This window comes from Amborella trichopoda, chromosome 13 (genome assembly GCF_054954075.1).
Source record: "Amborella trichopoda isolate Santa Cruz 75 chromosome 13, AtrichopodaSantaCruz75HAP2 v2.0, whole genome shotgun sequence".
Classification (NCBI taxonomy): Eukaryota; Viridiplantae; Streptophyta; class Magnoliopsida; order Amborellales; family Amborellaceae; genus Amborella; species Amborella trichopoda.
This window is the reverse complement of record NC_142348.1, coordinates 281,941-303,762: the sequence shown is the minus strand read 5'-3', so window position 1 is coordinate 303,762 and position 21,822 is coordinate 281,941. Positions and strand designations below refer to the sequence as shown.

Sequence of the window (21,822 nt, the reverse complement as noted above, 5' to 3'; positions counted from 1 at the left end):
ATATAGGGGGTATTTTTTGACAAAAAGAACACTTAGCCCATATTTCTGAGATTGCAAGAGCACGCCCACAAGCTACTGAGGATATCAAAAACATGATTAGAGAATACATGGATAGCTTGAAAAAACAAAAAGAAAAGAAGAGAATAAAACGAAAAGAATTAATTGATAAAATTCAATAAACTCTGAATTGATGAAATTATTTTATGATGATGAAAATGAAGAGGATATGTCTAAAGTTGGTACGAGTCAAAAGGTACTCCAAGGTCAAAAGAGGATTATAAATACTGGTGGTAGTGTTGGAAAAAAAACATCTCTCTACGGGGCCAATGGATACTTCTTGCACCCCTAACCCCGAAATTGTGGTTCAAGCGAGGAGGAAAAAAAGAAAACAAGCCACAATTGAAAATCAATACAAGAAAGACGAGAGGAAGAAGGTATGTAAGTACATTGCAAAGTGGTTTTACATGGCTAACATTCCTTTTAATACTATAACCCTCGATAGTTCTGCATGTATGGTCCAGGCAATTGAACAATTTAGCCCAGAACTTAATCATCCTACATTACATGAGATTTGGGAGCCCTTATTGAAGGATGTTGTATCCGATGTTAAAAAAAATTGATTTCTCAAAGAGAAGGGTGGGAGAAGTATGGGCCACTATTATGTGTGATGGATGGTCTGATGGGAAGTCAAGGGAATTTATTAATTTTTTAGTTAACTGTCCAACATATACTGTTTTTTGTTGAGTCATTTTATGCATCAGATAACTCATATGAAGCTAGATACTTATGTGACTTGATGGATGAGATTGTAGAATTTGTTGGAGAGAAACATGTACAAATTGTCACTGACAATGGTGCCAATTACACTACAGCTATGCATTTTTTGACTTTGAAGAGGAAGCATATGTTTTGGACTCCTTGTGCAGCTCATTATGTTAATCTCATGCTTAAGGAAATGGATACAACATAGATATTTAGTGAGGTGATTTCAAAAACTATGTTTGTTGGTGGATTTATTTATAACCACACCATAGTCCTTAGCATAGTGAGGACTTTTACAAGGAAAGAGATAATTAGACTGGGTGTCACTAGATTTGCCACATCATTTCTTGCTCTTCAAAACCTATGCAAGCAAAAAAATGCCTTGAGAAACGTGTTTGCTTCGGAGCAATGGAGTAAAAGTAAATGCTCAAAGCATCAGGATGGGAGAAAGGCTAAACAGATTATTCTAAATACATCTTTTTAGGATAAGGTATATCATGCATTGGAGGTGGCTAGCCTTTAGTGAGAGTGCTTCGATTGGTTGATGGTGACGTGAAGCCCGCCATAGGCTACATACATGAGACAAGAGGGGAGATAAAAAAATGGTTTAAAGGATGATGAAAAGAAATACAGGCTATACTTGGAATTATTGATAGGAGATGGGATAACGAGCTTCACAGGCACCTCCATTCAACTGGTTATTTTCTAAATCCATCTCTTCACTACAAGCACCCAGCCATTGAGTTTGATCGTGTAATAAATGGAGGGTTCTTAGATGTGCTCAAGAGGTTGGTCCCTGACAAAGATATCCAAGATGAGATCCAAAGCCAAGAATTGAACAAGTTCAACTTCACATTGGGAAACTTTGGGAGAGAGATTGCTACTCGAAACAGGGACATTATAGATCCGGGTAAAGGCCAAAAGTACCCTTTCTATTTTGTTTTCTTTACAATTTTTTACTTGTATAATGTATAGTTCCATTTATATAAATAATTAAATATTTATCTAAACTATAAAATGTTATACCGCTGCATGGTGGGCATTATATGGAAGCGAGACATCAAATCTACAACTTCTTGCTATTCGAGTGTTGGAGTCTCACATGTAGCTCATCTAGTTGTGAATGTAATTGGACCGCATTTGAGCATGTAAGTCAATCCTTATTTCTTGGATTTCAAATTTTAATTTTCTAAAATCCAACTTATCTAAGAAGAGTAAACGTAGAAACAAGAAAATGATATATGTTATTTTTGCTTGTTTCCTTGTTTTGCACCACAATTCCATAACAAAAAAAGAAATAGGTTGGAGCAGAAAAGTTGAATGATTTGGTTTATGTGCGGTATAATGAGCGGCTTGGTGAGAGGTATCAAACGCGCATGGATCTCGACCCAATTCAATTGTATGACCCTGATGGTGATTGCACAATTGAGTAGATCATGGATCCAGGAGCAAAACATGTGTTTGAAGAGGATGCTTTGCTTGATGTCGAGCTAGCCACAGGGGCTAATGAAGAATAACAGCCTAACACTAGAGCACAAAAAAGTAATGCTGGGTCCAGTCGCACATCAGCTCCAGCAATCGAGGAGGAGGTTAACTTAGAGGAGACTGAGGAAGAAGAATAATATGTAGAGGCCACTGAGGATGATAGTGATGACAATGCACATGGAGACTCTCTAGATAACTTGTCTGATTAAAATACAAAATTTAGAATCTCAAGACTTGACAAATAATGATGATTTGTCTTGCCTTTTGAACTCTTTAATCTTCATAGACTTTCAGTTTGTATTTTGTAACTTTAAAGTTTGTAGTTGCAAATTTGTGATTATGGTTGTTGAAGGTTTTATGAAGTTAGTTTCTAGTTTCTACTTTCTAATGTCTTCTATGATCTATCAAGTGATAGTGGATACAGGATCTCTGACAGCTGATACTTTTAGAGTTAATGAATAAATTGAATACCTACTATCACATGAATCACTTCCAAATTTTTTCTTATGCATTAACCTATTTTTGAAATTTTTTAGAATTTTTTTATATTTATTGACCGCATCAGGGTGATGCAGTCACCCAATGTATCGTATTACATCCCGCATTTTAAAACACTGTTTGACTGTTTTTTATAGTGAAAAAATGGTTGCCATATGTTTGATAACATTTCTAGTTTAGTTCAAAACCCAATTAACGTGTTACTTCAGCTTTATTTACATCTGAAAACCAAAAGATCCATTGTATTTGGGCCAACATTACATAGTTAAAAAAAATACAACATAAACAAAACAAATATATGCATATATGTACATTTGGAGCACACATACATGTGGATATTCAATATTGTTGTTAGCATGCCTTGAACCATGTCAACCACTTTAGATGTGCGTCAACTTTCCATTGTTCCGCTTCACATTAGTAGACCTATTATTGCCTATGTAATCACTGACTGCATTTTTCAAATTCAGAAATAGGTTATCACTAATGAAAATTAAGGAGGGGTCATAAACTCAAATAAATAGAAGGACAATTTTTTTGGCTTTAACTAGGAGAACATTTTTCACACAAGCAGAAAAACATTGTAGTTCATATGAGATGACCATCAGGTTATGCTTACTCCGAATAAATGTTATGCCCTTGAACTCCAATACTTCATTTTTGCCCTAAATGACATAAGGAATCCCTTCTGATTCATTAAGCATGCCCAAAGAAGAAAGACCAAATAATTAATCAATAAATAATACATTCAAATTTAGCAAACAAAATTACACCGAACCTAAAATGGATCTAAGCCATTAACTCCGTGTCTGTATCACATTTGTAACCTAATCAACAGAATTCATTCTAGATGTGAATCATCATCCCAAACTAGGATATCAAAGCTCTGAACTTTCAAATATCTGAAACTGTTAATACATAGAGAGATTAACTTAAGTTTTAACCATGATCTTCACGGAATGGAAAGGTCATACGAACAACATAATCATGGATAATACGTAATTTAAAAATTCTTGGACCAGTAAGAGCGAGTAAAGGATGGATGAGTGCCTACCTGTAAAGAAATCAATTTGGAGAGTCTAGTCTTGGCTTGAGCAACCCTTGTGTACCCTGAAAAATTCGTAGTAAAAAAAAAGACATGAAATAGCCAAATAAAAGAGAGAAACCCTAAAACTCTCATAACCCTAAAGGTTCTCCCTCTCTCTCTTTTTACGTGGGTCGACGACCATGCGATAGGAATAATCGGAGCCGTCGGTTCCAGAAGGCCTTCTCGCTATGGATCTCCTCCGCTCCATCCTTCCACTTAACCAAAGGCTCTCTCTCTCTCTCTCTCACTTTTCTTGAGTGACTTCCTTTCTTTGCTTTCTCTTTGCTTCTCTCTCGGTGATGACAGCTTTATTCTTCAATCCAAGCCCGTTGGCCAAAATATAAGCACAGCTTCATTGATTCAAAAAATAAGTCATTTAAAAGAAGGAATAATAAAAATAAAAAAGATTATTCTAATATTAAGAACTCTCAATTGATCATCTCAACATCGAAATGTATTGGTATGAAAAAATAAAGATTTCTAGTCAAGAAAAATAATAAGGGTACGAATAGATTTTTTTAGTAACATATTAGCCGGATCATTAATTTTTAATTTTTTTTTTATTATTTTTTAAAATTTTGTAGGGGTGAACAACGTAAATCTTTGTGTTCTTGTTGTATGTGTTTCATGCTTTATTTCTCATACTTTATTTGCCAAATATTGACCCATCGGGTTTAGAGCTTCCGTGCACAACAAGTGGTATCAGAACACACCCCTTACTACAATAGTATAAGTTGACACCTTAAACAAACCTCACCCTTAAAAAGAAAATGGTTTGGAGATCTTGAGTTTAAGATTTGCTAGCTTTTAGTTTACTTAAAGTAGTGGACTCGTTTTTCTCTTTTTCTTTTTTTGAGAAATTACTAACTTTATAAAAGAAGGGAAATTATACGCAAAATAAGAAAGGTGTAGAGGCAGCCCACAAGCTGGGTGCTCATAATACAAATTTGAGAGGGGTGTTGAGACAGAAGAACATTGGGGGTTAGAAGAAGGGGGGTTTGGGAGGGAGAACGGAGATTTACGTGGTTACCTACTAGGGGTAAGGGTAACAATAGATTTTCATACCATCGCAAGGCTTTCTGGTATCGAAACTGTATATTTCGGCTTAATTTTGGGATGCTCCTTGTTGGATTTGGTGCTATCCAAAATCACTCACATAAGAAAATCCCATATTTTGTGGGATTGATTAAGATTGATCCATATTATGTAGAATTAAGTATTCCCATATTTTGGGGGATTGATTAAGATTGATCCATATTATGTAGAATTAAGATATTCCCATATTTTGTGGGATTGAGATATTCTCATATTATGGGATTGAGATATTCCCATATTTTATGGGATTGATATTGATAAGGTTCCTAAAAGAAATAGAAATCCAAAACAAAGATTAGGACTCTTGGATTTATCTATTGGTGTTTTGAGATATATATTATATCAATACGAAGTTTTCTATTTTGTGTGGATTCCTAATTATATATATGGGATGAAAGTGCAGCGAATTTGGGTGCCCATTTTGGGTCACCAATGGGAATGGTGGTTCCTCTAGAGAGAGAGGGAGGTAGAGCCTCCTGTGCATAAGATGCGATTTCCTCTAAGAGAAGAGAGCTACCTTTGGACAGAAACATTGTGATGGTGCCTCTTTTGGACTCCAAAAAATTGAGAGGCTTGTTTCTTGTAGAGAAACAATTCCCATTGAGATTTTGGATGGTTTCCCTTTTAGTGAGATAAAGTCTCGTTTGCTCTCAAAGTTGTTCTCTTCATAGAAAGTGACCTAGTTATGGAATAGAGATGAGAGATCGGCAGTGGTGCCGTTTGGGAGAGCAAGTTTAAAAAGGTTTGCTCGACTTGGGGTTTTTGTCGAGGTTTGTTCCAAAATCTTTTGGTTTAGTGGATATCGGTTTGCCGTGCCCAAGGATGTAGCCCTTTTTGGGGTGAACCACGTAAATCTTTGTGTTCTTGTTGTATGCATGCTTTATTTCTAAAACTTTATTTGTCAAATATTGACCCATCGGGTTTAGAGCTTCCGTGCACAACAAGTGGTATCAGAACACACCCCTTACTACAATAGTATAAGTTGACACCTTAAACAAACCTCACCCTTAAAAAGAAAATGGTTTGGAGACCTTGAGTTTAAGATTTGCTAGCTTTTAGTTTACTTAAAGTAGTGGACTCGTTTTTCTCTTTTTCTTTTTTTGAGAAACAACTAACTTTATAAAAGAAGGGAAATTATATGCAAAATAAGAAAGGTGTAGAGGCAGCCCACAAGCTGGGTGCTCAGAATAAAAATTTGAGAGGGGTGTTGAGACAGAAGAACATTGGGGATTAGAAGAACGGGGGTTTGGGGGGGAGAACGGAGATTTACGTGGTTACCTACTAGGGGTAAAGGTAACAATAGATTTTCATACCATCGCAAGGCTTCCTGGTATCGAAACTGTATAATTCGGCTTAATTTTGGGATGCTCCTTGTTGGATTTCGTGCTATCCAAAATCACCCACATAAGAAAATCTCATATTTTGTGGGATTGATTAAGATTGATCCATATTATGTAGAATTAAGTATTCCCATATTTTGTGGGATTGATTAAGATTGATCCATATTATGTAGAATTAAGATATTCCCATATTTTGTGGGATTGAGATATTCTCATATTATGGGATTGAGATATTCCCATATTTTATGGGATTGATATTGATAAGGTTCCTAAAAGAAATAGAAATCCAAAACAAAGATTACGACTCTTGGATTTATCTATTGGTGTTTTGAGATATATATTATATCAATACGAAGTTTTCTATTTTGTGTGGATTCCTAATTATATATATGGGATGAAAGTGCAGCGAATTTGTGTGCCCATTTTGGGTCACCAATGGGAATGGTAATTCCTCTAGAGAGAGAGGGAGGTAGAGCCTCCTGTGCATAAGATGCGATTTCCTATTAGAGAAGAGAGCTACCTTTGGACAGAAACATTGTGATGGTGCCTCTTTTGGACTCCGAAAAATTGAGAGGCTTGTTTCTTGTAGAGAAGCAATTCCCATTGAAATTTTGCATGGTTTCCCTTTTAGTGAGATAAAGTCTCGTTTGCTCTCAAAGTTGTTCTCTTCATAGAAAGTGACCTAGTTATGGAATAAAGATGAGAGATCGGCAGTGGTGCCGTTTGGGAGAGCAAGTTTAAAAGGGTTTGCTCAACTTGGGGTTTTTGTCGAGGTTTGTTCCAAAATCTTTTGGTTTAGTGGATTTCTGTTTGCCGTGCCCAAGGATGTAGCCCTTTTTGGGGTGAACCACGTAAATCTTTGTGTTCTTGTTGTATGTGTTTCATGCTTTATTTTTAAAACTTTAGTTGTCAAATATTGACCCATCGGGTTTAGAGCTTCCGTGCACAACAAGTGGTATCAGAACACACCCCTTACTACAATAGTATAAGTTGACACCTTAAACAAACCTCACCCTTAAAAAGAAAATGGTTTGGAGACCTTGAGTTTAAGATTTGCTAGCTTTTAGTTTACATAAAGTAGTGGACTCGTTTTTCTCTTTTACTTTTTTTGAGAAACAACTAACTTTATAAAAGAAGGGAAATTATATGCAAAATAAGAAAGGTGTAGAGGCAGCCCACAAGCTGGGTGCTCAGAATACAAATTTGAGAGGGGTGTTGAGACAGAAGAACATTGGGGATTAGAAGAAGGGGGGTTTGGGGGGGAGAACGGAGATTTACGTGGTTACCTACTAGGGGTAAAGGTAACAATAGATTTTCATACCATCGCAAGGCTTCCTGATATCGAAACTGTATATTTCGGCTTAATTTTGGGATGCTCCTTGTTGGATTTGGTGCTATCCAAAATCACCCACATAAGAAAATCCCATATTTTGTGGGATTGATTAAGATTGATCCATATTATGTAGAATTAAGTATTCCCATATTTTGTGGGATTGATTAAGATTGATCCATATTATGTAGAATTAAGATATTCCCATATTTTGTGGGATTGAGATATTCTCATATTATGGGATTGAGATATTCCCATATTTTATGGGATTGATATTGATAAGGTTCCTAAAAGAAATAGAAATCCAAAACAAAGACTACGACTCTTGGATTTATCTATTGGTGTTTTGAGATATATATTATATCAATATGAAGTTTTCTATTTTGTGTGGATTCCTAATTATATATATGGGATGAAAGTGCAGAGAATTTGTGTGCCCAATTTGGGTCACCAATGCGAATGGTGGTTCCTCTAGAGAGAGAGGGAGGTAGAGCCTCCTGTGCATAAGATGCGATTTCCTCTTAGAGAAGAGAGCTACCTTTGGACAGAAACATTGTGATGGTGCCTCTTTTGGACTCCGAAAAATTGAGAGGCTTGTTTCTTGTAGAGAAGCAATTCCCATTGAGATTTTGGATGGTTTCCCTTTTAGTGAGATAAAGTCTCGTTTGCTCTCAAAGTTGTTCTCTTCATAAAAAGTGACCTAGTTATGGAATAGAGATGAGAGATCGGCAGTAGTGCCGTTTGGGAGAGCAAGTTTAAAAGGGTTTGCTCGACTTGGGGTTTTTGTCGAGGTTTGTTCCAAAATCTTTTGGTTTAGTGGATTTCTGTTTGCCGTGCCCAAGGATGTAGCCCTTTTTGGGGTGAAACACGTAAATCTTTGTGTTCTTGTTGTATGTGTTTCATGCTTTATTTCTCGTACTTTATTTGCCAAATATTGACCCATCGGGTTTAGAGCTTCCGTGCACAACAAGTGGTATCAGAACACACCCCTTACTACAATAGTATAAGTTGACACCTTAAACAAACCTCACCCTTAAAAAGAAAATGGTTTGGAGATCTTGAGTTTAAGATTTGCTAGCTTTTAGTTTACTTAAAGTAGTGGACTCGTTTTTCTCTTTTTCTTTTTTTGAGAAACAACTAACTTTATAAAAGAAGGGAAATTATATGCAAAATAAGAAAGGTGTAGAGGCAGCCCACAACCTGGGTGCTCATAATACAAATTTGAGAGGGGTGTTGAGACAGAAGAACATTGGGGGTTAGAAGAAGGGGGGTTTGGGGGGGAGAACGGAGATTTACTTGGTTACCTACTAGGGGTAAAGGTAACAATAGATTTTCATACCATCGCAAGGCTTTCTGGTATCGAAACTGTATATTTCGACTTAATTTTGGGATGCTCCTTGTTGGATTTGGTGCTATCCAAAATCACCCACATAAAAAAATCCCATATTTTGTGGGATTGATTAAGATTGATCCATATTATGTAGAATTAAGTATTCCCATATTTTGTGGGATTGATTAAGATTGATCCATATTATCTAGAATTAAGATATTCCCATATTTTGTGGGATTGAGATATTCTCATATTATGGGATTGAGATATTCCCATATTTTATGGGATTGATATTGATAAGGTACCTAAAAGAAATAGAAATCCAAAACAAAGATTAGGACTCTTGGATTTATCTATTGGTGTTTTGAGATATATATTATATCAATACGAAGTTTTCTATTTTGTGTGGATTCCTAATTATATATATGGGATGAAAGTGCAGAGAATTTGTGTGCCCAATTTGGGCCACCAATGGGAATGGTGGTTCCTCTAGAGAGAGAGGGAGGTAGAGCCTCCTGTGCATAAGATGCGATTTCCTCTTAAAGAAGAGAGCTACCTTTGGACAGAAACATTGTGATGGTGCCTCTTTTGGACTCCGAAAAATTGAGAGGCTTGTTTCTTATAGAGAAGCAATTCCCATTGAGATTTTGGATGGTTTCCCTTTTAGTGAGATAAAGTCTCGTTTGCTCTCAAAGTTGTTCTCTTCATAGAAAGTGACCTAGTTATGGTATAGAGATGAGAGATCGGAAGTGGTGCCGTTTGGGAGAGCAAGTTTAAAAGGGTTTGCTCGACTTGGGGTTTTTGTCGAGGTTTGTTCCAAAATCTTTTGGTTTAGTGGATTTCTGTTTACCGTGCCCAAGGATGTAGCCCTTTTTGGGGTGAAACACGTAAATCTTTGTGTTCTTGTTGTATGTGTTTCATGCTTTATTTCTCGTACTTTATTTGCCAAATATTGACCCATCGGGTTTAGAGCTTCCGTGCACAACAAGTGGTATCAGAACACACCCCTTACTACAATAGTATAAGTTGACACCTTAAACAAACCTCACCCTTAAAAAGAAAATGGTTTGGAGATCTTGAGTTTAAGATTTGCTAGCTTTTAGTTTACTTAAAGTAGTGGACTCGTTTTTCTCTTTTTCTTTTTTTGAGAAACAACTAACTTTATAAAAGAAGGGAAATTATATGCAAAATAAGAAAGGTGTAGAGGCAGCCCACAACCTGGGTGCTCATAATACAAATTTGAGAGGGGTGTTGAGACAGAAGAACATTGAGGGTTAGAAGAAGGGAGGTTTGGGGGGGAGAACGGAGATTTAACTTGTTACCTACTAGGGGTAAAGGTAACAATAGATTTTCATACCATCGCAAGGCTTTCTGGTATCGAAACTGTATATTTCGGCTTAGATTTGGGATGCTCCTTGTTGGATTTGGTGCTATCCAAAATCACCCACTTAAGGAAATCCCATATTTTCTGGGATTGATTAAGATTGATCCATATTATGTAGAATTAAGTATTCCCATATTTTGTAGGATTGATTAAGATTGATCCATATTATGTAGAATTAAGATATTCCCATATTTTGTGGGATTGAGATATTCCCATATTCTATGGGATTGATATTGATAAGGTTCCTAAAAGAAATAGAAATCCAAAACAAAGATTAGGACTCTTGGATTTATCTATTGGTGTTTTGAGATATATATTATATCAATATGAAGTTTTCTATTTTGTGTGGATTCCTAATTCTATATATGGGATGAAAGTGCAGAGAATTTGTGTGCCCAATTTGGGTCACAAATGGAAATGGTGGTTCCTCTAGAAAGCGAGGGAGGTAGAGCCTCCTGTGCATAAGATGCGATTTCCTCTTAGAAAAGAGAGCTACCTTTGGACAGAAACATTGTGATGGTGCCTCTTTTGGACTCCGAAAAATTGAGAGGCTTGTTTCTTGTAGAGAAGCAATTCCCATTGAAATTTTGGATGGTTTCCCTTTTAGTGAGATAAAGTCTCGTTTGCTCTCAAAGTTGTTCTCTTCATAGAAAGTGACCTAGTTATGGTATAGAGATGAGAGATCGGAAGTGGTGCCGTTTGGGAGAGCAAGTTTAAAAGGGTTTGCTCGACTTGGGGTTTTTGTCGAGGTTTGTTCCAAAATCTTTTGGTTTAGTGGATTTCTATTTGCCGTGCCCAAGAATGTAGCCCTTTTTGGGGTGAACCACGTAAATCTTTGTGTTCTTGTTGTATGTGTTTCATGCTTTATTTCTCATACTTTATTTGCCAAATATTGACCCATCGGGTTTAGAGCTTCAGTGCACACAAGTGGTATCAGAACACATCCCTTACTACAATAGTATAAGTTGACACCTTAAACAAACCTCACCCTTAAAAAGAAAATGGTTTGGAGATCTTGAGTTTAAGATTTACTAGCTTTTAGTTTACTTAAAGTAGTGGACTCGTTATTCTCTTTTTCTTTTTTTCAGAAACAACTAACTTTATAAAAGAAGGGAAATTATATGCAAAATAAGAAAGGTGTAGACGCCGCCCACAACCTGGGTGCTCATAATAAAAATTTGAGAGGGGTGTTGAGACAGAAGAACATTGGGGGTTAGAAGAAGGGGGGTTTGGGGGGGAGAACGGAGATTTACTTGGTTACCTACTAGGGGTAAAGGTAACAATAGATTTTCATACCATCGCAAGGCTTTCTGGTATCGAAACTATATATTTCGGCTTAATTTTGGGATGCTCCTTGTTGGATTTGGTGCTATCCAAAATCACCCACATAAGAAAATCCCATATTTTGTGGGATTGATTAAGATTGATCCATATTATGTAGAATTAAGTATTCCCATATTTTGTGGGATTGATTAAGATTGATCCATATTATGTAGAATTAAGATATTCCCATATTTTGTGGGATTGAGATATTCTCATATTATGGGATTGAGATATTCCCATATTTTATGGGATTGATATTGATAAGGCTCCTAAAAGAAATAGAAATCCAAAACAAAGACTACGACTCTTGGATTTATCTATTGGTGTTTTGAGATATATATTATATCAATATGAAGTTTTCTATTTTGTGTGGATTCCTAATTATATATATGGGATGAAAGTGCAGAGAATTTGTGTGCCCAATTTGGGTCACCAATGGGAATGGTGGTTCCTCTAGAGAGAGAGGCAGGTAGAGCCTCCTGTGCATAAGATGCGATTTCCTCTTAGAGAAGAGAGCTACCTTTGGACAGAAACATTGTGATAGTGCCTCTTTTGGACTCCGAAAAATTGAGAGGCTTGTTTCTTGTAGAGAAGCAATTCCCATTGAGATTTTGGATGGTTTCCCTTTTAGTGAGATAAAGTCTCGTTTGCTCTCAAAGTTGTTCTCTTCATAGAAAGTGACCTAGTTATGGAATAGAGATGAGAGTTCGGCAGTCGTGCCATTTGGGAGAGCAAGTTTAAAAGGGTTTGCTCGACTTGGGGTTTTTGTCGAGGTTTGTTCCAAAATCTTTTGGTTTAGTGGATTTCTGTTTGCCGTGCCCAAGGATGTAGCCTTTTTTGGGGTGAAACACGTAAATCTTTGTGTTCTTGTTGTATGTGTTTCATGCTTTATTTCTCATACTTTATTTGCCAAATATTGACCCATCGGGTTTAGAGCTTCCGTGCACAACAAGTAGTATCAGAACACACCCCTTACTACAATAGTATAAGTTGACACCTTAAACAAACCTCACCCTTAAAAAGAAAATGGTTTGAAGATCTTGAGTTTAAGATTTGCTAGCTTTTAGTTTACTTAAAGTTGTGGACTCGTTTTTCTCTTTTTCTTTTTTTGAGAAACAACTAACTTTATAAAAGAAGGGAAATTATATGCAAAATAAGAAAGGTGTAGAGGCAGCCCACAACCTGGGTGCTCATAATACAAATTTGAGAGGGGTGTTGAGACAGAAGAACATTGGGGGTTAGAAGAAGGGGGGTTTGGGGGGGAGAACGGAGATTTACTTGGTTACCTACTAGGGGTAAAGGTAACAATAGATTTTCATACCATCGCAAGGCTTTCTGGTATCGAAACTGTATATTTCGGCTTAATTTTGGGATGCTCCTTGTTGGATTTGGTGCTATCCAAAATCACCCACATAAGAAAATCCCATATTTTGTGGGATTGATTAAGATTGATCCATATTATGTATAATTAAGTATTCCCATATTTTGTGGGATTGATTAAGATTGATCCATATTATGTAGAATTAAGATATTCCCATATTTTGTGGGATTGAGATATTCTCATAGTATGGGATTGAGATATTCCCATATTTTATGGGATTGATATTGATAAGGTTCCTAAAAGAAATAGAAATCCAAAACAAAGATTACGACTCTTGGATTTATCTATTGGTGTTTTGAGATATATATTATATCAATATGAAGTTTTCTATTTTGTGTGGATTCCTAATTATATATATGGGATGAAAGTGCAGAGAATTTGTGTGCCCAATTTGGGTCACCAATGGGAATGGTGGTTCCTTTAGAGAGAGAGGGAGGTAGAGCCTCCTGTGCATAAGATGCGATTTCCTCTTAGAGAAGAGAGCTACCTTTGGACAGAAACATTGTGATGGTGCCTCTTTTGGACTCCGAAAAATTGAGAGGCTTGTTTCTTGTAGAGAAGCAATTCCCATTGAGATTTTGGATGGTTTCCCTTTTAGTGAGATAAAGTCTCGTTTGCTCTCAAAGTTGTTCTCTTCATAGAAAGTGACCTAGTTATGGAATAGAGATGAGAGATCGGCAGTGGTGCCGTATGGGAGAGCAAGTTTAAAAGGGTTTGCTCGACTTGGGGTTTTTGTCGAGGTTTGTTCCAAAATCTTTTGGTTTAGTGGATTTCTGTTTGCCGTGCCCAAGGATGTAGCCCTTTTTGGGGTGAAACACGTAAATCTTTGTGTTCTTGTTGTATGTGTTTCATGCTTTATTTCTCGTACTTTATTTGTCAAATATTGACCCATCGGGTTTAGAGCTTCCGTGCACAACAAGTGGTATCAGAACACACCCCTTACTACAATAGTATAAGTTGACACCTTAAACAAACCTCACCCTTAAAAAGAAAATGGTTTGGAGATCTTGAGTTTAAGATTTGCTAGCTTTTAGTTTACTTAAAGTAGTGGACTCGTTTTTCTCTTTTTCTTTTTTTGAGAAACAACTAACTTTATAAAAGAAGGGAAATTATATGCAAAATAAGAAAGGTGTAGAGGCAGCCCACAACCTGGGTGCTCATAATACAAATTTGAGAGGGGTGTTGAGACAGAAGAACATTGGGGGTTAGAAGAAGGGGGGTTTGGGGGGGAGAACGGAGATTTACTTGGTTACCTACTAGGGGTAAAGGTAACAATAGATTTTCATACCATCGCAAGGCTTTCTGGTATCGAAACTGTATATTTCGGCTGAATTTTGGGATGCTCCTTGTTGGATTTGGTGCTATCCAAAATCACCCACATAAGAAAATCCCATATTTTGTGGGATTGATTAAGATTGATCCATATTATGTAGAATTAAGTATTCCCATATTTTGTGGGATTGATTAAGATTGATCCATATTATGTAGAATTAAGATATTCCCATATTTTGTGGGATTGAGATATTATCATATTATGGGATTGAGATATTCCCATATTTTATGGGATTGATATTGATAAGGTTCCTAAAAGAAATAGAAATCCAAAACAAAGATTATGACTCTTGGATTTATCTATTGGTGTTTTGAGATATATATTATATCAATATGAAGTTTTCTATTTTGTGTGGATTCCTAATTATATATATGGGATGAAAGTGCAGAGAATTTGTGTGCCCAATTTGGGTCACCAATGGGAATGGTGGTTCCTCTAGAGAGAGAGGGAGGTAGAGCCTCCTGTGCATAAGATGCGATTTCCTCTTAGAGAAGAGAGCTACCTTTGGAAAGAAACATTGTGATGGTGCCTCTTTTAGACTCCGAAAAATTGAGAGGCTTGTTTCTTGTAGAGAAGCAATTCCCATTGAGATTTTGGATGGTTTCCCTTTTAGTGAGATAAAGTCTCGTTTGCTCTCAAAGTTGTTCGCTTCATAGAAAGTGACCTAGTTATGGAATAGAGATGAGAGATCGGCAGTAGTGCCGTTTGGGAGAGCAAGTTTAAAAGGGTTTGCTCGACTTGGGGTTTTTGTCGAGGTTTGTTCCAAAATCTTTTGATTTAGTGGATTTCTATTTGTCGTGCCCAAGGATGTAGCCCTTTTTGGGGTGAACCACGTAAATCTTTATGTTCTTGTTGTATGTGTTTCATGCTTTATTTCTCATACTTTATTTGCCAAATATTGACCCATCGGGTTTAGAGCTTCCGTGCACAACAAGTTGTATCAGAACACACCCCTTACTACAATAGTATAAATTGACACCTTAAACAAACCTCACCCTTAAAAAGAAAATGGTTTGGAGATCTTGAGTTTAAGATTTGCTAGCTTTTAGTTTACTTAAAGTAGTGGACTCGTTTTTCTCTTTTTCTTTTTTTGAGAAACAACTAACTTTATAAAAGAAGGGAAATTATATGCAAAATAAGAAAGGTGTAGAGGCAGCCCACAAGCTGGGTGCTCATAATACAAATTTGAGAGGGGTGTTGAGACAGAAGAACATTGGGGGTTAGAAGAAGGGGGGTTTGGGGGGGAGAACGGAGATCAACCAAATAAAAGATAATAAAAGTGATACTAGTAATACAGAGAGACTTAAAAAAACCATAAACTCAATAGTCTAAAAGGCTTAAATAAAAGCCTGATATTCAAAGGGCTGCAACTTGGGTGAAGCTGGCTCTTCTCGACAGCATCGTCGAATTGGGGTAGGAACTTGGACTGAGCCACTCTTCTCGTGATATAAAACAACATCGGGGCACATCCATCAATTTGCGGGAACAAGAAGGCCAACAAAAGATGAGTAGTGAGGGAGGAGAAGTGTGGGTGAGGGGAAGAAGTGAAATGAGAAAGAGAAAGACGGTGAGGAGAAGAGGGAAGGAAGGGATAAAGATGCAAGAGAGAAAAAGTGACACATGGAAAAGAGGGATGGGAGGTGTTGGTGAAAAGATTGTGAGAGGGAGGAATGGACGGGGGAAGAGTAAAGAGGATAAGAGGGGAATGGGAGAATAGAGGAGACTAGGGCGAAGGGGAGAATAGGTAGGGGCAGCAATGGACTCGGACCTGACCCAAGACCTGCCGGGTAGACCTAACACGGTTCTGGGTATGGGTCCAGCACTTGGACCCAGCAGGTAGTGTCCGAGTCCATCTCTATGGACTTGAAATAGATACGTGTCGGGTACGGGTTCCAGTGGACCCAACCCCGATTTATTATAAAAAAAGAAATATTAATATTATATTTATAATTTAGATTAAATGCTTGTTAATTAAATCTATTAAAAACTTATTAAATGTTTTCAAATGTAATTAGCCTAAATAACTATAACTTAATTAATTACAGTTAATCCCTCCCAATCCAATAACTCATCGACTTACTTTACCAAATGTCCAAACCCTAAATCTAATGAACCCCAAACCCAGCCTGAGACACTCCAAACCCAGTCCAGCCAAAGAAACCCTAACCTTTCTGCCTCTACACTGCTGTGTCCCTCTCTCAGGGCCCAAACCCTGACGCTAAGACGCATCACGCCAAACCCAAGCCAGCTAGAGAAACCCTAGCCTCTCTACCCCTGCACTGCTCTCTCCCTCTCTCAGTCCAAAAGCCAAAACCAGGCCAGAAACCCTAGCCTCTGGCCTTTCATATCATCTTGCAGCTCTGCTCCTCTCATGATCTGCCTCTCTCAATTTCTCTGAGCTCTCTCCCTCTCTCTATTTGAAGTTAGATATCCAACCCCCAAACGGTCAAACCCAACCTCTGCTATGCCTCCCTCTAAGCTCTCTTACTCTTTGCTATCGATATCAATAAGAGGAAAGATCGTTAGCTCGGACGTCGGAAGCTCCTTAAAAAAATTGAAAAAGGTAAGAAATCAATCCCCCTCTCTCTCATCTGTTATATGTAACCTTTCTCCCTCTTTCTCTCTTTCTCAGATCCGGATTTGCAAAAACAAGTATATTTTATCCATTGTTGGCAACTTTTTTACTCTCAGAATCCAGGTTTAAATGGGCCCTGATTCAACCCAGATTCAACCCATTATTCGAAAAACCCTGATAAGCGTAATTTTCTTGTAACTTTGAGAGAACCAGGTGCAGGGTATGAGGCATCGAAAGTTTTCCACTGACAAACTGATTTTTCTTATGAAAATATGTGTTTCTCCCTTCTCTTTCTTTGCTGATTCTTTTGCTAATATTTGGTTGCATTAAGATGTTTCACTCCATTGACGATTTTTTGTGTATTGCTTCTAATTTTCTGTTGATTTTTTGATGTTTACTTCCAATATATTTTGAATTTTTAAATTTTGAATATATGACATGTATCTTCTCCCTATGCAATAATGTGTTACTGATTTTGGTCATTTGCATCAATCTAGGACATTGTTTTGGTATTGGGTATCGCACTTGTTTATGGGTTATGGCTTATGGAATGCTTGTTTTATGCTTACAATGTATTTCGCCAGACAATGAATCTTTTTATTCTTCTCATAGTGTTTATTCTTGGACAATTTCAGCAAATCATGTCTATTGAGGGTGAAAATCAAGATATGGAAACAATGGAAATGCCATTGTTACCCTAGAGTGCTTCATCCCCTGAACGTAAATCTACTTCTTCAGTTTGGGTAGATTTTGAAAATTTACAGATGCAGAGGGTATTCTAAAAGTTGTTTGTAGGCATTGTAAGAAGCAGCTAGTTGGGGCTAGTAAACATGGGACTAGCCACTTGAAAAAAACATTAAATGACATGTCTTAAGAGAATGCATCTAGGTGCAGGTCAGAAAATGATAATGGCTTCTTTTGATAAAAGAGAAGGAGGTTTGAGCAATTATAAATTTAATCAAGAGCGAAGTAGAAGTGATCTAGCAAAAATGAGTGTCTTACATAAATACCCCTTTTCAATTGTGGAGCACATTGGTTTTAAAACTTTTATAAGAAATGTACAACCATTATTTAAGATGGTTAGTCGCAATACCATAAAATCTGACATCTTAGAAATGTACAGAAAGAAAAAGAATAAATTGCATGAGGTTTTAGACAAGACCCCTAGTCGCATTAGCCTCACCACATACATATGGTTAACATGTCGTAACCAAGGTTATCTATGCTTGACTGCCCACTATATTGATGATGCATGGCTTTTGCAAAACATAGTCCTTAGTTTTGCGTATGTGTCATCTCCTCATACTGGAGATGCGATTGCTACTATTCTCGTGGATTTATTTATGCAATGGAATATTGAAAACAAGTTGTTTAGTCTAACTTTGGACAATGCACATCATACAAGGACGTAGTTGTATCATTTCTAGTTACTCAATTATCTCAAAAGACCGCACTTGTACTTGATGGTACGATGTTCCACGTGTGTTGTTGTGCCCATATTCTAAATCTCATCGTGCAAGATGGAATAGGGCAAATACACGAGATAATTGACAAGATTTAACATATTATCAACTTCATTAAAGAGTCACAAGGAAGACAAAAAAGATTTAATAAGAGAATCCAGGTCCTTAGGATTGAAAGCAAAAAGAAAACGTCTTGATGTTCCAATTTGATGGAGCGCGACATATAAAATGCTAGAGATCACCTTTGAGCCAAAAAAGGCATTCTATTGCTTTGCTCAATGAGAATTTGCTTCCATCTGAGGCTGATTGGGAGAGAGAGCAAACATATTTTTAAATGTTTGAAAAAAATTTATGATACTATAAATGTTTTTTCAAAATCCAAGTATCCAACTTCTAATATCTATTTCCTCAAAGTATATGAGATTCATTTGTGTTTGAGAAAATAGTGTTTGAGCCATATTGAGTAAATTAGTTCTACGGCCACCAAAATGACAAAGAAGTTTGACAAATATCGGAGGATATGTAGTTTTTTTTTTTATATTGAAAAAAAGGCAGTTAAAACAAATGTTGTAGGAGGATAAGTAGTTTAACATTGGCAATTGCAAGTGTTGTTGATCCTCAGTACAAACTTGCATTGGTTGATTTCTACTGTCCAAAAATATGTGGTGATGATGTGACACAAGAAATTATGATGGGTCGACAGGGGTTTATGACTTGTACAAGGAGTATGAATCAAATGATTTATCTAGTTCCAATATTGGAAGTAGTTCAGTTGGTGACCAATCTTCTTCCCACAATGGCTCTAATACTTGTCATATGAGAGAGATAAAATATCAAAGATCCATTCAAGAGCGTTCCACTAGTATGCTAATAAGATCAGAATTGGACATATAAAGAAAGGAATCTATCTATCCAAAACCATTGTTGAATAAAGAGTTCAATATCTTAATTTGGTGGCGAGCCAATGCACTTAGGTTCCCCAATCTCTCAAAAATGGTTAGAGATATTTTGGTGATTCCTATTTCCACAAAAGAATCTGAGTCAGTGTTTAGTACTGGGGACGAGTTTTAGGCCAATATCGCAGTTCCTTACTTCCATCAATTGTGCAAGCATTGATATGTACACAAAATTGGCTGCAGAATGACTTAAAAAGAAAAACAATTTTAATTTCAAAATTGTTGGTTGATTGTTTTCCATATTTGTTGATTTCTAAAACTTCAATTTTATCATTCTATTTGTGTTTCAGTCTTAGGGGATACATCTGCATCATCTTCTAACGCTCCCGCTTCTACTATTGATGATAAAGTTAAGGACTGTGATTGAACATTGGAAAGGTGATTTTTTTCTATGTCTTCTCTAATATTTTTTCTTGTATTTCACAATGCACACGATTAATTAACAGTTGTTCATGGTTTATCATTCTGCTTTCAGTTTCACCTATGTTATTATGTCTTATGATTCTTGCATCTGAGCCTTATTTCTCACGAAGCATAAATTTCATCATCAGGTATTTGTATATATAAGTTTGATCATCAAGTGTTTGTATATATAAATTTGTTAATGGTGGTTTGATTTTTTTCTCTTTGTTATAGTTGGGTTGAAGGTGGAAGAATGGAAAAATCAAGAATGGGACCGTAGCACTTGGAGTAATTTTCCCTCAACAAAAAAGTAATTGTTGGTTGCTACTGGTAGGGAAGGGATGATGCAAGAAATCTAGCAAAAAACTTTTGAGATGATCATGATGTGTTTTAAGTTCTTTGTTATAGTTACAGATGGACTTCTTTGAAGTTGTGTTCTTATGTATATTGAGGAAAGACTTGAACTGGTTTTAAGGGGAAGAGAGAGAGAGAAAGAGAGAGAGAGAGAGAGATGTATATTGATGAAAGATGAATTTGTGTTTGTGTTAACAGAGAGAGAGAGAGAGAGAGAGAGAGAGAGAGAGAGAGAGAGAGAGAGAGAGAGAGAGAGAGAGAGAGAGAGAGAGAGAGAGAGAATCCATAGTATATCTTTTTATTTCAAATCCCTTTTGTTATTGGTAATGGGCATTGAATTTACAAGTTCTTATAATGTTTTTTCTTTTTTTTTGGGTGGATTGAAACTATCGGGCCAAGTTTCAGGTCAGGTCAAGGGGACCCAAACAGTAACATTTCAAGTACAGGTCGGGTCTCGGGTCCTAATCCATATCCCGGATATGGGTTTGGGGAACGTTGGACCTATCGGGTATGGGTCCATCTAGCGGTATTTTGGGTCCGAGTCCAGGTCCAGCCAGACCCGACCCGTTCCCGTCCTGTGCCACCCCTAAGAACATGAGGGGTAGAAAAGGTTAAGAGAAGAGACAGAAAGAGAGAGAGAGAGAGGGAAAGAAAGCCAAAAGAGATTCGATAAAGGAAACAAAGGTACTAAATTAAAAATCCTCTTCTTTCTTTCACCCTTCTTTTTATTTTTTCCTCATTTTTTTCTCTTTCTTTCCTTTTTTTTATTTTCTTTTTGTTCCTTTTTTTACCACGTTTCCTGCTCTCATTCAATTTTAATTTTTTTTTGAGAGGGGGGGCAAGGGAGGGGGAGAGGAGAGAGAAATAGAGGCTTAAAGCAAGGGAGGTGCACCTAACAAATTGTGAGCATCTTTTTTTATTTTTTTGGGTGGGGAGGGGCAGAGGAGAGAGAAATAGCGGCTTAAAGCAGGGGAGGTGCACCAGACAAATTGTGACCACCTTCTTTGGCCAGTCTGTCTACTTCACAATTGGCTTCACGAGGAATGTGATTGAAGGATATTTGAGGGAAGGAGCTGCATAGCAAAAGAATGTACTCAAAGATGTGGTATAGGCGCCACGGGGGCTGAGATGTTTGTGTGGCCCAAGAACCTGTGCTGCTGGAGTCTAATTCAACGATGAGACCCTCGGGTTGTGATTGAAGGAGCTGGATTTGTTTCAGAGCTTTCCTTAGGACCAAGGCATCTACTGTAGTGGAAAATGTGATTCCAATATACCCTGAGAAAGAGAGGATAATGCCTTCTGAGTTTGCCATTGTGCATCAGTATCTCGAGGGACCAAGGCTACCTAATGTGTTCAACTTCAAGTGGCCTAGCGGTGGGGGGTTCAGTTTACTCGAATTGAAAAACTCTCAATTTGATCATCTCGACTTCAAGATGTATGGACATGAGAAAAAATAGATCTCAACTCTGGGAAACACCATTCTCTAAAGTCTCAAACATAAAATCATCTCACATACTTCGGAGAAATAGAGATTAGAAGTTGGATACTTAAACACCGAAACATTTGTAGCATCATAAAAAGCTTTCAAACAACTACAAATTTCTCTTGTTCTCTGCCAATCAGCCTCAGATGGAACCAAAGTGGACATTGATTCCCATTGAGCAAAGTAATAAAATATCTCTTTTAGCTCTAAGGCAACCTCTAGCATCTTTATATGTTGAGTT

At 37.1% G+C, this 21,822-nt stretch overlaps 1 protein-coding gene across 3 annotated transcripts in view; it reads right to left on the bottom strand.

The window, feature by feature from the left end:
* The window catches only part of LOC18437389 (jagunal-like protein), a 32,235-nt gene that overhangs the window by 5,521 nt on the left and 4,892 nt on the right, over positions 1–21,822 (bottom strand). For 2 of the 3 annotated variants that reach the window (XM_011626252.3, XM_088856024.1), the window contains exons 3-4: positions 3,959–4,182; positions 3,800–3,855 (exon numbers count right to left, since the gene is read on the bottom strand). In XM_011626252.3, coding sequence (XP_011624554.1) covers positions 3,800–3,855; positions 3,959–4,040 — 138 coding nt within the window. In that variant the 5' untranslated portion in view covers positions 4,041–4,182. Of the gene's footprint in view, positions 1–3,074; positions 3,197–3,364; positions 3,411–3,799; positions 3,856–3,958; positions 4,183–21,822 lie in introns of all 3 variants that reach the window. The other variant, XR_016047805.1, reaches the window with a different exon arrangement.